At 36.4% G+C, this 15,109-nt stretch overlaps 2 protein-coding genes across 3 annotated transcripts in view; one reads left to right on the top strand and one right to left on the bottom strand.

Moving 5' to 3' along the window:
- The window catches only part of LOC123499828, an 8,683-nt gene extending 6,768 nt beyond the window's left edge, over window positions 1-1,915 (bottom strand). Inside the window, exon 1 of the mRNA XM_045248328.1 lies at window positions 1,499-1,915. Within this exon, the coding sequence (XP_045104263.1) occupies window positions 1,499-1,816 (318 nt within the window). The 5' untranslated portion in view covers window positions 1,817-1,915. The remainder of the gene's footprint in view (window positions 1-1,498) is intronic.
- A 454-nt stretch (window positions 1,916-2,369) lies between these two features.
- On the top strand, window positions 2,370-13,520 carry LOC123499473 (40S ribosomal protein S11-like). Of its 2 annotated transcripts, none has more exons than XM_045247481.1 (5): window positions 2,370-2,525; window positions 9,469-9,591; window positions 10,438-10,592; window positions 11,125-11,175; window positions 13,378-13,520. In XM_045247481.1, exons 1-5 carry the CDS (start codon window positions 2,517-2,519, stop codon window positions 13,499-13,501), a joined length of 462 nt encoding a protein of 153 aa, XP_045103416.1. In that variant the 5' UTR covers window positions 2,370-2,516; the 3' UTR covers window positions 13,502-13,520. The 2 variants fall into 2 exon arrangements, with proteins under 2 accessions (XP_045103416.1, XP_045103417.1); XM_045247482.1 differs by lacking the exon at window positions 9,469-9,591 and adding an exon at window positions 9,038-9,160 and having other exon boundaries at window positions 2,379-2,525.
- The last annotated feature ends 1,589 nt before the right edge of the window (window positions 13,521-15,109 follow it).

Raw genomic sequence — 15,109 nt, 5'->3', positions numbered from 1 at the left:
AGAGAGAGAGAGAGAGAGAGAGAGAGAGAGAGAGAGAGAGAGAGAGAGAGAGAGAGAGAGAGAGAGAGAATTAATCATTGAAATTAACACTAACTGCTTCATCAATGCCTCTAAAATCAGGCTTATATCTCTTGGCCTTGTAAAAAAAATAAGAATCTTTTGCAAATGACATGTAATAAAGCATTTTGGCCACCAAACACTAAATGTAGGAGAGGCTTTGATTGCCATTACTTTCAGCAGAACTCTCAGGACTGATCATGGAATTGATGCTCTGTCATAATTTTCTTTTTCTATTTTACTTGATACATGTATGGTGGTCTGGAGAGCCTGCATGAAGTATGTGGAAATTTACATTACATTACAATTAAAACAGAGCATTCTTGTGATTAATAATCAGAGCTGGTCATTACAGTAGCAAGTTATGACTTTGCTACTCCATGAATTTTGAAGTCACAAAGTTGAAAGCCATTAATGTTTTGAAAAGTTAGACTAAGCAAAGTCTCACCACCAATTTTCCACAACTTTGAACAAGACCAAAAACAACTTTTTTTGAAAGAAATTGCCACTGCTAAAGAATATAGGTCAGGAGGGCATGGAGAAGGAGGATGACCTGTAGATATTAGTTTTAAGGCTGTTTCAACCAAAGTAAATAAATAAATAAATAAATAATAAATAAACAATGAGTAAAATAATAAATGTGTTACTCTTTCTTGTAAAAGTATATTTCTGGTATCATGCTAGAGTAACAAGTCACACTGGTGGGCCAAAAATAAAACCCCAAAATTGCAGTCACATCCCAGATACAGTGGCAAAGTTGCACCTGAAAAATCAAAGCCATACCCAGCTCTGTAAATAATGCATAGGTGATGAATACTCAGTGTCACTGAGAGAATTCAACATGTGAAATATGTGCCACATGACAGATGTCCCAACTGAGACGTTAACGAAGACAGAATTGGTGGGGTACAACTATCACCAGAGGAGAGAGGAAAAGAAACGGCAATAAGGATATACAGCATTATATAATATGAAAGGCAGACTGATAATAAAGAATAAATAGTTTCTTGACAGCCATCATCAAGAGGGCGCAATAGAAAAACGACGTTCATACATTCTAAAATAAGCATCAATTGACAACACAAAGATATTTGTGAGTCCTTTACAATTCAACAATAACAAATAACAAAACGAACAACAGAATTAAATAAATTACGACAGTAAAGACACATTTATTCAACAAGACTATCTCACTCCTGTTAAAAAAAATCACGAGCTATAGTCTGCCTACTGTAAAGTGGCTCCTTGGTCTGAGTTTGAATGGTGTTCCAGGGAATGCGTGTCTGTCAGATCGTGAGCTATCCTTGTAATACGTGCATTGATCAACAGAAAACAAGCATTATTCACATCAAATCAATTACGTTATAAAAAAATTACAATATATTTGAAATCCAGGAGCCATTTTAAAGTAAACATACTATGGGGCAGTAAGACCACCAACCTTATTCTCCTTATTGGCATTGTTGAGCCGCCGCACCTCAGCCCTCCTCTTGGCACTGGAGAACGGCGACTTGGGGGTGTGTTTCCTTTCATCTCGCACTTTCATGGGACTCTTGGATGCCATAGACCTGCCTGGACTCCTCTTCCCTTTTGGCTTGCCCTTGGCAGATGCCGTGGAGGAGTGGAGACTAACATGAAATCTACTTCCATGATGGCTCTTCTTTCCTCCTGCCTCACTTGTATTTCTCACATCCTGCACTCCTAACCGGGCTAACTCCTCAAGCACGGCCTCTCTCACACCCTCCTGCCCCTCCTCCATAGCTCAGCGGCGCCTACACACTTTCAATGTAGCTCAAAACACAGAAGCAAGAAGACACTATGGAGGTTTAAATCCCCCGGAGCCTCGACACCAAAACACCGTTCGTCTTTAAATCTCCAGTCAGCCAATCGCAGGGCGGGTTTATATTCACCATCTATGTCTTTTTTATACTCATATTTCTAGACATTAGTTAGTGGATAAGTTACATTTTAGTTTTTAGCTGAATCAAGTGCTTTTGGTAATGTATATATATTGATTTCGGATACATTTTCAAGTTGCTTTTATATTCATGTAAGCCAGGGCGGGTTTATATTCACCATTTACGTCTTCTTATAAACTTATATTTATATACATTAGTTACTGGAATAAGTTACATTTTAGTTTTTTTTGCTGAACCAAGTGCATTTGCCTATATGTATATTGATTTTGGATGGATTTTTATGTTGCTTTTTATATTCATGTCTCTCTTGTTTTGTCCTATGTGTTTTTCATATTAATTTTTCATATACTAAGATCATCCTCGTATTACTAATGCTGCTGCCATTAATTCAATAGTTAGTTATGTAATCATAATTATTTGTATGATCAAATTACATATTATGATGAAGTTTTGTAGAATCTGAGAAACCCCGGCCAAGTTTTACTGTGAGCGCGCGTCATGCCTCCTTTCTGTTGACGGAGCTCAGAGCAAGGTGCCACCATGGATCAGGTAATGCTCTTTTCCTCGTATTTCGGTGACTGTTAGAGTCGAGAGGTGTATATTACTGTGACAGAATAACAGGTAGCGATAGGAAGGCCGTTATACATAAAGGGGAATAAGCACAAAGGCTTGAGGTGTGGCAGGCGAGGCGGTGAGTGTGGCTTGCCTAGCACACGTGTGGCGGAGTGTGTTCGGGCAACTTGGTAAATAGCATCTTGCCAGCATCAGCGCCGTGTTGTATGCTTATTTTAATTACCACGTATCAGCCTCCTCATATCAAAGGCTGCATTTATCAGATACTGGAATCTAACCACATGCAGCCCTAGTCTGTATCTCGTAATATTAATATCAGTGTTTACCGGGATGTGACCATTTATTGTTCCGACTACTTGATATAATGCTCATAATGTACTGGGCTTCTTTGAAATAACCATAGCCTGTAAATTTCGAGCGAGTGACCATATCTAGTATAAAAAATTACAGCACTGTTAGTCAAAACAGAAGCGAACATAACTCTGGGTGAAAAGGCGTATGTTATATAATTATTCAGTTAACCACTTAAGATGCCATTTACAGAGATGTGACTATGTAATCTAACAGTAAGGAGGTGCTGCCCGAGACACCAACATGCGTGAGGTGTGGTTTGTGGTGAGGTAGACAAGGGCTGGCAGAGGTGTTTAACCTCGAGGATGCATGGGTTAAGCTTCCTCAGTTTACAGTCTGAAGATCAGCTGACCATGGTATTTTGTGATTGAACAAGAATAGAAATTTGGCTTATTTGGACTGGGGTCGGACCCATGTAGCTGATTTGGAAATTTTTTCACTTTCACAGTTTTTAGGGAAACACTTATATATGATAAATATCAAAGAAAACAGGTTATGAAAGTGTAAGGGTACCTTATGAGACTATGGAAGGATTACATTGAGAAGAAAGTGCCAACTAACATATAACATAACATAAATAATAGGATAACAAAGGGCCACCAGGGCCCATCTAGGTTATCCTGTATCAGTCGCACAGTGACCTCGTCATCAGTACTTAAAGATACACTTACAAGTACACAATACATTATATACTGCAGCGAATTCCTCTACAATCTGTGATCCCCATACATGGGGATCATGTCTTGTTTAACTATAGTAAATTTCTTATAAAAACTATCATGCAGCGCTATACATAATTATAAATCTAATAAATTTAAGTGCTTATCTAATCTCTTTTTAAACATTGTCAAACTAGTGCGATTTACAACCGTCTCTGGCAATGCATTCCAGAAGTCTACCACCCTATGACTAAAGAAATATTTTCTTATATCTAACCTGCAGCCTTGCTTTCTAATCTTCCTGCCATGATTTCTAGTCCTACTTCCCTCCTCTAAGATAAAGAAAGATCTCACATCTATGTAGTTTGTATCTGAGAACATTTTAAATAACTCTATCATATCCCCTCTTATACATCTCCTCTCAAATGAAAACATGTTTAATTCCTTTAATCTATCTCTATACTCCAGGCGCTTTAATGCTGGTATCATCCTAGTTGCTCTTCTCTGAACTGCTTCTAACATGTTGATATCCTGCCTATAGTGGGGTGACCAGGCCTGTATGCAATACTCTAAATGGGGCCTAACATAGGAATTATATAAGCTACGCACCACTTCCTTACTTTTATAACTAACATTTCTATTTATAAAACCCAGGATCCTATTTGCCCTATTTCTTGCTTCTAAACATTGCTTTGAAAATTTCATAGTCCTGTCTATCACTACTCCTAAATCCTTTCCTTCCTCTACTGCCTCTAGCCAACATCCCTCCATCTCATAGTTAAAGTTTGTGTTGTCTTTACCTAAATGCATAACCTGACACTTTTAGAATTAAACTCCATCTGCCACCTGTCTGCCCATGCTATCAGCCTGTCCAGGTCTCGTTGTATTCTGTAATTGTCCTTTTCACCCTGTACTGCACATGCTATCTTAGTATCATCTGCAAACTTTGATACTTTGCTACTAATTCCTATATCTAAATCGTTAATGTACACCAAGAAAAGAAGAGGTCCTAGCACTGATCCTTGGGGTACCCACTAACCACTTCCTTCCACTCAGACATTGCCCCATTTAATACTACTCTCTGTTTCCTATCAGAAAGCCATTCACTAATCCAATCAACTAACCTACCCCCTATCCCATGTAGTCTCAATTTGTACACTAGCCTCCTATGCGGTACCTTATCAAACGCCTTGCTAAAATCTAGATATATAACATCTATGCTATTTCCATCATCTAACTCCTTGGTAATATATTCTAAGATATCGAGCAAATTTGTAAGACAGGACCTCCCTGATCTAAAGCCATGTTGGGTATCTCTAATTAATCTATTCTCATTTAAATGCTCCCAAATACTACCCTTAATGATTTTCTCTAGTATCTTACATACTATACTAGTTAAACTGATCGGTCTATAATTATTCGCATCATCCTTCCTACCTTTTTAAATATTGGAGTAACATTAGCTAACTTCCAGTCCTGAGGTATCTCAGCAAACCTAAGTGATCTTTCAAAGATTAACTTAAGTGCTTCAGAAATACTGTCTACACCCTCCTAAGTACTCTGGCATGTAGCTCATCAGGACCACTAGCTTTCCTATCGTCTAGTTCAAGAATAAATTTCCTAATAATTCCCGGTTTTATATCAATATTTTCTAAAGCTCTTAAACTACTCGTCGCACTGTTTGTAACAGGATTTCCTATTCTTTCCTAGTAAATACTGAAGAAAATTGTTCATTCAATAATTCTACTATGTCTTCATTTTGATCCACTACTACACCATCTTTTCTGAGTGGTCCAATCCTATCCTTATTTCTTTTATCACTGACCTTGTAATAACTATATAATTTTTTGGGATCTTTACTCCCAGCTCTAGCTAGTTTTATCTCTGCCTGCCTTTTACTTTTTTTTATAACCTTACTCAAATCATCTCTGACCTGTCTGTACCTAATCAAATCTACATCTTCCCCACTTTTCTGCAACTCTCTGTATGCCCTCTTCTCTCTGATCTGGCTACCTACCTCATGAGTCCACCATAATGGCTTCCTGTTTCTCTGCCTTATATCTTTGTAAGGGATACACTGCATCACTATACCCTTTACTACAAACTTAAAGATATCCCACATCTCCTGTGCAGTTTTATTTCCAAAACTGTTGGTTACTGAAAAAAATTGTTAAGCTATATATACCCTGGTGTAAATGGAATGCTTCCTAACAATTATTCATTATGCAATTTTTACCTTTCTAGTTGTTTATTTTAAATGCAATATTTTAAATTATTATAGAAAATATTAATTTCAGTTGTAGTTCCAATTTTAAAATGATATATTTTAATTATTATAGGAACTTTATTTCAAGTACTGATGACGAGGTCGCTGTGCGACTGATACAGGATAACCTAGATGGGCCCTGGTGGCCCTTTGTTATCCTATTATTTATGTTATGTTATGTTTTTTTACTTTTTTGCTCTTGTGTAATTAGTTTTTAGCAACTTAATTTGAAGCAATTATTTTGCTATTACTACTATACTGGAAATATACATTTAAAACATTCATTGAATGCATTACTTGTTTACTTTATTGTTTCAGTCTCATTTTTTCATTTTCAGTACTATTACTTTATATGAAATATCCTAGATATATTCGGAACTTTCATTAAATGCATTACTTGTTTGCTTTATTGTTTCAATTTATTTTCCATTTTTGAAAAGGCCCTGAATAAGCCAGTAAAAGATCCAAATCAGCAATCATGTGAAGGTCTGAATCAACTTGAATAAAGGTCCAAATGAACCATTATATGGGCCAAATCAGCCAAGGTCCGAATAAGCCTGTACCACTCAGGGATTCTTAATTTGGAGTTCATGAACTAAGATTATTTCCAGAGGTACTTATATTGCTGATCTAATAATATCCTTTGCAGCACCATTGCATATTGAGTTAGTGTCAGTCACTAAGCAAACATTCTGTTCCAGATCATATTGTTGAGGGTTTGGGTAGATAGCTTTTTATCTTGGGGTTCTTAATGAGAAAAGGCTTGAGAACCCTTGATCTTGCTGTGCAGCCGTCCCTCCTAATGCTCTGGCAGTCTGGATGCTGTTAGGGTTTCGCTAAGGGACAAGAGTAAAATGGGGTAACCATTGGTCTCAAGCCTTGTGGCTGGGATTCAAGTAAACTCCAGACATTCACTTAAACAGGCAAATTAGGTACTCATCAGGATTTTGCAATAATGTGTAATTGATTTTTATATAGTAGCCTTAAAAATTCAGAGTTGATGAAGTCTCAAATTATTTATTTTGGTTCTCTTATAACATTTTTAGTATAACGTTTTTAGTGAATCACTTCGATCATTTGTTCTATATATAGTTATAGTGAAGTATTGAGCTTATTTCAGTAGAAATATGCTGCATCTACTATTATTCAATGGTAAGTTCTGTATGTGGCTGAACTGAAATTCAAATTCAGGAAACCACTTTATTTTAGGAATTCATACATATGTGGCATTCATGTTTTCCTTTGCATTTTTATGATATTTCTTTTATTATGTATCTTAAAAGAGACAGTTTCATTTCAAGTTTTACCATTTGGAACCCTAATCCTTAAAACCTTGATGGCTTTTTTTTAATAAATAAAGTTTTTCTGACTGAGTGGTGCACTAGGGATATATCTTGGACTTTGACAGCACATCAGCTATACTGTCTTGTGTAATCAGGGATAGTTGCACCATATTTCTGTGCTGCGGCACACCGTTTGAGAATCACTGATTGAGATTATTGGTTTGATTAGCTGTCTCTTGGATATTGCAGCTTTATGATAAAAAAAATTTGTGAATGTTTACTTCATTCTCTTTTTAAGAAGAAAAAAACCTTATTTATTAATAGCCTTTTAATAGGGCACAATGTTTCTCTACAGTTTTTTTTTTTTTTTTCCTAAAAGGAAAGTCAAGGGAGCAGTCTACCTTTATGTACTTTTCATTAAATGAGCTCATAACCAATCTCTAATGGGAAGTTTTCGGAACTAGGGGTTGTCACCAGGTGACAACACAATACATGTCCCCTTCACTGTCACGTGTAATATGAAATATACCTACAGTGTCATTCTATAAACATAGAGATGCAATAAGTTGATATAATATAATTTTTCTACATAATTCTTTCTAAATAGTAACAGGCAAAATCAACAATTGTATTTAAGTTGATATCTCTCATGAACTGGCATTAAGGCTTATTTGATCATCTCCACACTTCCAAAAGAGTACACCCTTGATCAGAAGTGTGTTAATCTTGTTGACAGTAAGTGTGAAGGCAACATATATGTGTCACTTAAAATTCCAAACCACACAGAACACCTTATTAGTATATAGAAACAACAATCCTAATTAAGAAAAGGCAACTTGAGTATCCTAGGGAGAGTATTGCTGTCTAACCCAACCTGGGCTGGCCTCTTGTTTAACTTAAACATATTGTTGGACAAATACTTAATTACTGCTGCAATGTCCATGCCACTATGCCATGAAGAGGAAGAAAGCTTCACATATTCCTCTCTCTTCGTTCTACACTAGTCCTGTGATACGCTTGTTCTGTGCTGAACGGTTTTGCTGCATCTTGATCTTGACTTCTGGAAGTGATGGTAAAATCCCCATGAAAATAACTATATCTATATATCCTGATGTTACTGAGTAAGCTGGGTCATTACTGCATAGTACAGTCTAAGGTTTTACCTTTTCATTTTCCAAATCAATAGATTTTAGACTTGTAATATGCCATATTTAAGATATTGATAGCATTGTTACAAGACAATCATAAAAAAAATGTATGTTTTAATCTACTTCTCCCAAAATTATCTATACAAGATATTTAAAAGTAGATACAGAATGTCAACAGTATCAAAATAATCAATGTTTTAAGCATCTGTATGCACCTAGTATTGAATTAGTACAACTTTATTTTAGCTCATGTCAGTAGGGAACATGTAACAGAGGTGACATCTGGTGAATTAGTTCTGAAAACTCCCATTTGCAGGTGGTTGATCTTTTCCCCCCCAAAAAACACACACACACACACACACACACACACACACACACACACACACACACACACACACACACTGATCAGTGGGAACCAGTTACTGGGGTTGAGTCTTTCCATCACACTACTGTTTGATGACCTAAGAAGAAAATTGTTTTAACTCACTCGTGAATTAATTTATTAAATACTGATGGTGTGGCATTTCATGATTTTGACGGGGCACCTAAACGGAAGCTGTCATTGCCAGTACATAAAGTATTTTTAATTTAAGTAAGATTTTTTTTTTTAACTGATAAAAGTGATATCTAGTTGTGTGCATACTCTCATCAATTAGTATTGCATTGTGAATGATAGAGGTGGTAGTACAACATCATTAATGACAAGTACTAGTAATACCACTGAAGGTCCAGAATTGGGAGGGAAATGGGGAACACTCATTAATCCAGCAGGTGGTTGCAGAGCGAGCGAGCCTTCCAGAAACAGCAACTAGTTTTCCTGAACCGGAAGAAGGTTCTGGGAAAACGTCCACGGGGGTTGAGGCACACCCGTCAGGTGGGGCTGGGCTTCAAGGCACCTCGTGAGGTAAGCCAGCCCTGCCCCCACCCAGGCATGCTGGCTCCACTCACAAGACTCCACAGGGCCCCCAAACACTCTGATTCAACCTTAGCTCTCCACTGAAATGATTGCCCAGTTTTGGTCAGGGTATAATTCAAACTATACAGTGGTGGAGAGCTGAGGTTGTAGCTGAGAACATGTTGCAGTGTTTCTCACCTCTTCCTTGTGGTGCTGCAGCAGGCCTGGCACCTTCTCACCTCCAAGCATGGTGTGTGTGGGTGTGTGTGTGCGTGTGAACCTTAACCTTAGCACCCGCATGGTGGTTGTTGTTGCAGACGGAGAAGGCTTTCCAGAAGCAGCCTACTGTCTTCCTTAACTCCAAGGCAATCCGAGAGAAGGGCGGCAAAGCCAAGCGCCATCTGCGCAAGGTTGGCCTGGGCTTCAAGACCCCTAGAGAGGTAGTGACGTAGTGGCTTTGTTTGTTATATCCCTTAGCTAATTCCCTCCTTCCATCCCTCTGTGTATCCCATTCAGTTAGGATTGGCATGACATTAACAGTGTTGTTATATTAAACTACTTGTGTAGTATTTACCCATAAACTTTTGTTTTATTACATCTACTAACTTGATTTTAACATACTGCATCCAATAGATTTTCTTTTATGATAGCAGATGAAAACTCCAATTTCTGTTTTACGATCATGGTGAAACTGAAGTTGATAAAGACCCCAATGATTTGTCTGTCAGAATAGTTTATCAGAAAAGTATTGATACATCTATAGGCTTCTAGAGTGTGGTTGTTTTAGAGCAGTAGTTCTCAAACGTTTTCATGAGCGACCCTATTTGGAACATTTCATTCCTTCGCGACCCAGAGTAAAGTAAAGAGAAAGAAAATGTACAATGATATATAGTTATATACACGAGCCTGCATGGGCCCACTGCCAGTCCAACATACGCGTTTGATACAGGAGTCATTCCTGTCAGAGACACCATTACGTTGGGCCCAGGAGGAGAGAAGTGGGGGAAAGATGAACATACATAACAAAAGTAATTTGTGGTTAAAGAAGAATAATTCAATTTAGTAACTGAAATATACTGAAACACTGAAAGCATGATAGTGTTCCTGTGTCCCTGCGACCCATCAAAATTGATCTCGCGACCCATAGTTTGAGAACCACTGTTTTAGAGTAACAACTATTTTATAAAGTAAAACCTGCTATTGCAGATGTCCTACAACGTATAATGTAACTGTGCATTTGTTTCCGTGTAAGGAATTAATTAGTCTTACTGTATTCAATGTGACAGGCCATTGAGGGAACCTATATTGACAAGAAATGCCCATTCACTGGAAACATCTCTATTCGTGGTCGTATTTTGACTGGTGTGGTGCAGAAGATGAAAATGCAGCGCACCATCACCATCAGGAGAGATTACCTCCACTATGTCAGGAAGTACAACAGGTGGGTAACACTTCATGCATTGGCTGGATAAATACACTGCTTATGTCACAGGCTTATTTCATGGTTTTGAATTATTTGCATACAATTGAGTACTGGTTAATCTTGATGTACATATCAGCTATGTTCTTATATTTATTGAATTATTTTTGTTTCCTTCATGTGTGTGCTGCACAGTTATGTATTTATGAATTGTGCCAAAATATCCACAATGTATCTACTAAATTTTCTAAAAATATAAAATTAATGCAATATCATGATGATTAAATCAGCCAAAGGAGCATTATTGAATCTCACTGATTAGGGGGGATTCATAGCATAACCTTGTGGCAGAATAAGGCAAGCATAGATCCCGTGCACTCATCATTTGGGGTTACACGTTGAAAGTGCTTGCTACAATATTTGTGTAAAAGCTTTCATATGGTAATTAAGTTCCTTTGTTGGTTGCCATTGATGCCAACAACCTTCATAGGCAATAATCTAAGTTTGTGTTTATTTATTTATTTATTTATTTATTTATTTATTTATTTTCTAGGTTTGAGAAGCGCCACAGGAACATGTCTGTGCACCTGTCTCCCTGTTTCAGGTACGTTTGACATTTAGATAACAATATATATTTCTCTATATCTAATGCTTTATCTTCCTTCAGCAACTTCCATCATCTGGATGTCGCACTTTATATTTCTGTCCAGAATCATGCCAAGTCTATTCTCTTACTAATCCAAAATTTCTTTTCCATTAGAGTTAAAATCTTTTTAGATCTAGATTTAGATGGGAGAAATGAATAAGAGATAAAGAGAGGAGAGGAGAGAGGGATGAGAGGAGAAAAATTCATGAGACAAAAAGATCTCTGCTGGTAATTATGTCATAAGTGGATTAAATACAATAAAGATGCTGTTTATATAAGTGAAAATGAGACATGATTTGCATACTATTTTCCGTTGTGTGCTCCTGAGATACCCAGTTTATTATGAGTAGTGAAAAGAAACACATGATGAGACAGCATTGTCTGCAAATATTCTCACTACTTCTGCTGTTCTCTTCCTCACTTGAATTGTAGATAAAGGTGGACTTCAATTTGTCTTCTCTTTTAAAAATATTTATTGATCATGTTGACAAATTCCTTGGTCTGGCTGTGCAAGAGTCTGTGTGGCCTTCCATCATTGTAACCAGATAAGAAATGAATTGATTTGTACAGGCAAAGTGACCCAACTCACCCCTTCTTTCCCCACGGAAAATCCTGCCTTAGGTCGAGTGGCAGCGTTGCCTGGCCTGATATTCCACAGCATCATGCACATACTACATGAAATACCTTAATTTCTTTTTGGATGAAACTCTTATTTTTATTATCTATTACTTAATGAAAAAATCATAATAATCTTTGGACACTGTTTATAGTACTATGATTAGAGAACCATGACTATTATAAGGTGAATGTTTGGGTTGGAGATCTGACAGCATGGTTGGCCGCAACCTACGGGTCACTACAGTTTGGAGGATACTGCATATATTTATTTTCATTTAAAAAATGCAAATATGCTTATTTAATCTCTCTCTCTCTCTCTCTCTCTCTCTCTCTCTCTCTCTCTCTCTCTCTCTCTCTCTCTCTCTCTCTCTCTCTAGTTGGAAAAAAAATTATATATATATATTTATTTATTTATTTTATTTATTTTATTTTTTTTATTTATTTATTTATTTTTTTTGGTGGAGGGTTCAGTTCCCAGGTACGAATTAAATTTTTCCATAAATTTTCAGTTTCTGGAACTGATGCACTGGAACAAATTATTGTTGTATATCCTACTGTATTTCTTCAAAATTAAGTCTTGCTTGTCAACTCAAGTAATTGGCCTATATATATATATATATATTCATGCAAGGAAAGTTAATTTGTTCTTATTTGTAAAGAGGTATAATCAAATTAATGCAAGTACGTAGGTTGATTTGGATGTGTTGAAAATGGAAAGAAATGGGCAAGTTGTTTTGAATTAGTTTTGGTGTATGTGTTGGATGACTGCTATGCAGATAATACAAAACCAGTAAATATACTCTATATGGTTTCATTGTGCAAGAAGCAAGTTATGTGTGAAGCTAGATTTGAAGCAGAAAACTGAATCAGTATGAAAAGATATATGCACAATGGGAGGTTAGAGTGATTGGTAGAAGATGTATGTCACAAGTGGGTGCCTATTTGGCTTGCATTTGCAGAATTGAAAAGGAATAATCTCAAAAGAGTTTTGGGTGTTTGTGGTAAATTTGTAAAGGTTATTCTAAAATTCTGAATTTGCTTTTGATTGGAGAGCTTTTATCGTAGATCCTGAGGTTTTCCCGCATTCAACCCAGTGGTGCTTGACGGAGTAAACTCAGGGAGAGCAATGACTTACACATTGGCACATCTATTTTATATGGTTGCTGCCATTTGTACAAGGCTACATATGCATAAGGCTTGCTGTTAGGAGTGTATGTAAAAATGTTATAAAAGTTTGGGAAAGATGAATGAGGATAAGTAGAATGAACAGCAAGATTGAGATATCACTTGCTTATTTTGATTTACAAAAACTACAATATCCTAGGCATTTGTTCAGTTTACTAGTTAATTGTACTAGTAACAGACTTTAAATTGAATTCATATTATTGAGGTAGAAAAGTTTATGTATTTATTTAACTTTTAAAAAAATATATTTTTTTCCTCCTCCCACTATTTAGATTTGTTCAAGGTTTCATTTATACTCTTAGGTACATTTCTGCATGTATAGAAGAGTGTTAATTCTCATTATGGTACTCCTTCCAGGGACGTTAAACCTGGAGATATTGTGACTGTGGGTGAGTGCCGCCCGCTATCCAAGACTGTTCGCTTTAACGTTCTGAAGGTCAGCAAGGCACCAGGCACCAAGAAGCAGTTCCAAAAGTTCTAATAATAAAGAATAGTGTAAATTGGTGTTTCTCTTGCCCTTTTATTTAATGTTGCTCAAATTTATTTATTTTATATATATATATATATATATATATATATATATATATATATATATATATATATATATATATATATATATATATATATATATATATATATATATATATATATATATATATGCGTGTGTGTGTGTGTGTGTTTTAATTTCCCCCTGCCCTTTTTTTATTTTATTTTTTTTTTATTATTTATTATTAATTTTTTTATTATTTATTTATTTTTTTCATGGCAGTGTTTAGTCAAGACTACAGCATGATGTTTCATTGAAGTTGTGGGGGGTAACAACACCTGACATGTGAGGTCAGTTTGAAGTTACTTTCTTTGCCTCTGTGACTATTGATAGAATAAGGACCATCAATGTTTTTATTAATAAAAAATGGTAACGTCATTAGTATAGGAGTCAACTGCACCTACAGTACTACAATGAAAATAGAATTTGATATCCTTTTTAGTATGCTGATGTTTGGTATGTATATTTACATATACATATCTGTATATGTTAATAGCAAGTATATCATGTAATATGATGGAAGAATCTCACAAAACTAAGTACAAAGAAGGATAAGAAACCATTTATACCTTTTTAAGTATCTTTTCTTATTTTTTATTTTGTTCATCTATTTGTTAACCTTTCATCATGTATACATGAGTGTGTGCATGCACGCTGGGGATGGGATGAATAGTCAGCTATATGTTCTGCAAAACCATAATTTGAACCTTGGATTTGGCCTAACATGAAAAATTTCTTTGGTTTGGCTTGCTTCCTAAGTTAACTTAAGGAAGTTTATTTATTTAATATATTTTTGCGAGGGGAAGCTGGCCATGGAAATGTATTTGGAATGCCAGTTCCTTTAAAGATTTAGAATTAGGCGGGTTCATACGTGTCAATACGCAACTGAAATTGCAAGTAGCTAGAATTATCAACTGAGCCCTTCTAATCGGAACATGTTCACACAGCGACCGGGAAGTATCGGCTGGTTGGCGGTCCAACACGATATCTTCCTCTGGTGACGACGATTGCGATCAAATTAAATCACTAAAAGTATTAAACTTTCACCTCCAGATACATCCTACATAGAGAGATGCATCTCATCGAACTCCTATTTGCGAAAGCACTTTTTGCTGCAGAATTCACTTTTAGGGTCCCTCACCAATTTCAAAATCTTGCCTACATGGAAACCTCATTTTCAAACATTCCTCCGTGACGTCACAACGAAAACAAAGTCGCAAATCGACTAAAGAAGACCAACATGTTGGTCTTATTTTGCTTCTGGTTTTCCACTCACTAGGCACCGATATTCAGTCGAAAACTATACCGCAAATTGACAAGTGTGAACCCGCCTTTAGCGACATGAGATGGCAGTGGTGCCATCAGGATGAAATAAAGGACGGAAGTAAAGTTATTGGAGATGTTTTTGGCTAGGTGCCAGAAGTCTCGAGGGGAGAGATTATACCATGAAAAAAACTTTTTTTTTTTTTTATATGTATGGAAGGTTGCAAGAGTTAAGAAATTTGAGACATGATAAAACAAACAAGAAAGAGTCCTGAGGCC

Source organism: Portunus trituberculatus, chromosome 50 (assembly GCF_017591435.1).
Source record: "Portunus trituberculatus isolate SZX2019 chromosome 50, ASM1759143v1, whole genome shotgun sequence".
NCBI lineage: Eukaryota > Metazoa > Arthropoda > Malacostraca > Decapoda > Portunidae > Portunus > Portunus trituberculatus.
This window is presented reverse-complemented; position numbering and strand designations above follow the sequence as displayed.

Bases quoted from the DNA above. Each gene is read 5' to 3' on its own strand.
- LOC123499473 (XM_045247481.1), top strand. The intron at 9,592-10,437 runs GTAGTGACGTAG...TCAATGTGACAG, and splicing joins GCTTCAAGACCCCTAGAGAG to GCCATTGAGGGAACCTATAT. The intron at 11,176-13,377 runs GTACGTTTGACA...TACTCCTTCCAG, and splicing joins CACCTGTCTCCCTGTTTCAG to GGACGTTAAACCTGGAGATA.